The sequence below is a fragment of the Apis dorsata genome, unplaced genomic scaffold (genome assembly GCF_000469605.1).
Source record: "Apis dorsata unplaced genomic scaffold, Apis dorsata 1.3 scaffold_249, whole genome shotgun sequence".
NCBI lineage: Eukaryota > Metazoa > Arthropoda > Insecta > Hymenoptera > Apidae > Apis > Apis dorsata.
In genome coordinates, this window is record NW_006263528.1 from 203,118 (window position 1) to 205,188 (window position 2,071).

Genomic DNA, 2,071 nt, shown 5'->3' on the forward strand with positions numbered 1-2,071 from the left:
AAATAAACGAACCCGATCGAATGTTGATTGCGGGCCGGGGGGATCGACCGTTATCTGAAATCTCTCTGCTCGACATCGTCGGCTGTTCTAGTCGTTAATCGTCCGACAACCGATCGAGTTGTGTCCCGATCGAATCCCGCCTCGTTCCTTGATACATCGGGGGCTACCGAGGAGGAGGCTCCCCCTCCTCCCTCGTCGCTCAACGGGGAAGGAGGAGGGAGGGGGAGAGGAAAGGCTGAAACCGCTCCACACCGAGAGATAAACAAAGGTACAACGAAACCGTTTAATTACCGAGGACCGGAGATTAACTCTAATGGAACGACGGTGTTTCGTGGCCCGTATGGAAACGGCTCGCTGATTGGCCGCGTTATCCGGTCTGGCGCCTTTCAGACTGAGCAACTTTTCGGCTCTCCCTCCTTACAGGACGTGGCCTCTAAGATTTCAGAAGTCTCTTTAACGCCGATCCAATTGATCCTCGATATAGGTCGTTTTAAATTCGTGAGAGGCGTCGAAGATCGGTCGAAGATCGGATGTTATCATTCTTTCTCGGTGAGAAAAGCTTGGATAATTCTGAAAAAAAAGGATTGTAAGAAAAAAAAGTTGCTTCCATTCGACAGAAGCGAATTTCAAAAGTCTCTTTTACACCAATTCAGTTGATCCTCGATATAGGTTGTTGTGTTTTAAATTCGTCGAAGATCGGTCGAAGATCGGATGTTACTATTCTTTTTCGGTGAGAAAAGCTTGGATAATTCTGAAAAAAAAGGAGAGATTTGTAAGAAAAAAGTTGCTTCCATTCGACAGAAGCGAATTTCAAAAGTCTCTTTTACACCAATTCAGTTGATCCTCGATATAGGTTGTTGTGTTTTAAATTCGTCGAAGATCGGTCGAAGATCGGATGTTACCATTGTTTCTCGGTGAGAAAAGCTTGTATAATTCTAAAAAAAAAAAGGATTGTAAGAAAAAAAAGTTGCTTCCATTCGACAGAAGCGAATTTCAAAAGTTTCCTCGATATAGATCGTTGTGTTTTAAATTCGTTAGAGGCGTCGAAGATCGGTCGAAGATCGGATGTTACCATTCTTTCTCGGTGAGAAAAGCTTGAATAATTCTGAAAAAAAAAGAATTGTAAGAAAAAAAAGTTGCTTCCATTCGACAGAAGCGAATTTTAAAAGTCTCTTTAACGCCAATCCAGTTGATCCTCGATATCGATCATTTCGTCGTTTTAAATTCGTCGAAGATCGAATGTTACTAGTAAAGGATCGCTTTCGATGAATGAAATCGTTCTTTCGTAATCCTGAAAAAAAAAAAAAAAAGAAAAAAAAAGGGAGAATCGTAAAGTATTCGTGCGTAGGAGGGTAGAAAAAGCTTGGATGCGACAAAAGCGGATCTATCGACGTTGGCAACGGGTCGGCCATTTTGTGGTTCTCTAATAGACTTAGCGCTAGAAAACAGGCAGCCACGAGCCTCCCCTCGCCGAGCTAGCGCCGCGCCACGGACGAATCGAATTAACTTTATTACGTTTGTCTTCTGTTTTCCGCCCCAACAACCACCGGTCTCTTTCCACCCCCCACAGTTTCTCCCTCGTGCGCTCTCCGCCACACCTCTCTCCCGTGCCATTCAATCGAATAGACCTTGCGATCTCGTGACTTTTACTTTTTACTACCTGAAAAAAAAAAAAAACCAATAACTTTGATTTTACAATCCTTCTTTCCCTCGTTATTGGTTACAATATTTGCAAATTACTCGAAGCGGATTAATCGTTCTCCCTTCCGTCTCGAATAAAGAGAGCACGGTGGTTGATCTTCGATCCTCTTTCCATCTGTTTCCAGGAGGCAAACGGCGGAGGAGAGAGAGGCTGAGAGGCAGGCGGCGAATCGGTTGATGCTGTCTCTTCAAGCCGAGGCCCTCGGCAAAGTGGCGTACCCGACGACAGTGGCCAGCCATCCAGCGGGAACCACGGTTCCAAGTCTAGACAGGCAGCAACCACCCACCGCCCTCGCCCATCCTGTGGGTCAATGGGCCTCACCTTACGGCCCGCCGCAACCTCTCGCCGAACCGCTTTGTTGAACGATTC

The 2,071-nt window shown here is 45.7% G+C and overlaps 1 protein-coding gene across 1 annotated transcript in view; it reads left to right on the forward strand.

The window, feature by feature from the left end:
• LOC102681242 (T-cell leukemia homeobox protein 3-like) overlaps nucleotides 1-2,065 on the forward strand; it is a 33,914-nt gene extending 31,849 nt beyond the window's left edge. The window contains exon 4 of the mRNA XM_031510655.1: nucleotides 1,827-2,065. Within this exon, the coding sequence (XP_031366515.1) occupies nucleotides 1,827-2,064 (238 nt within the window). The 3' untranslated portion in view covers nucleotide 2,065. The remainder of the gene's footprint in view (nucleotides 1-1,826) is intronic.
• The last annotated feature ends 6 nt before the right edge of the window (nucleotides 2,066-2,071 follow it).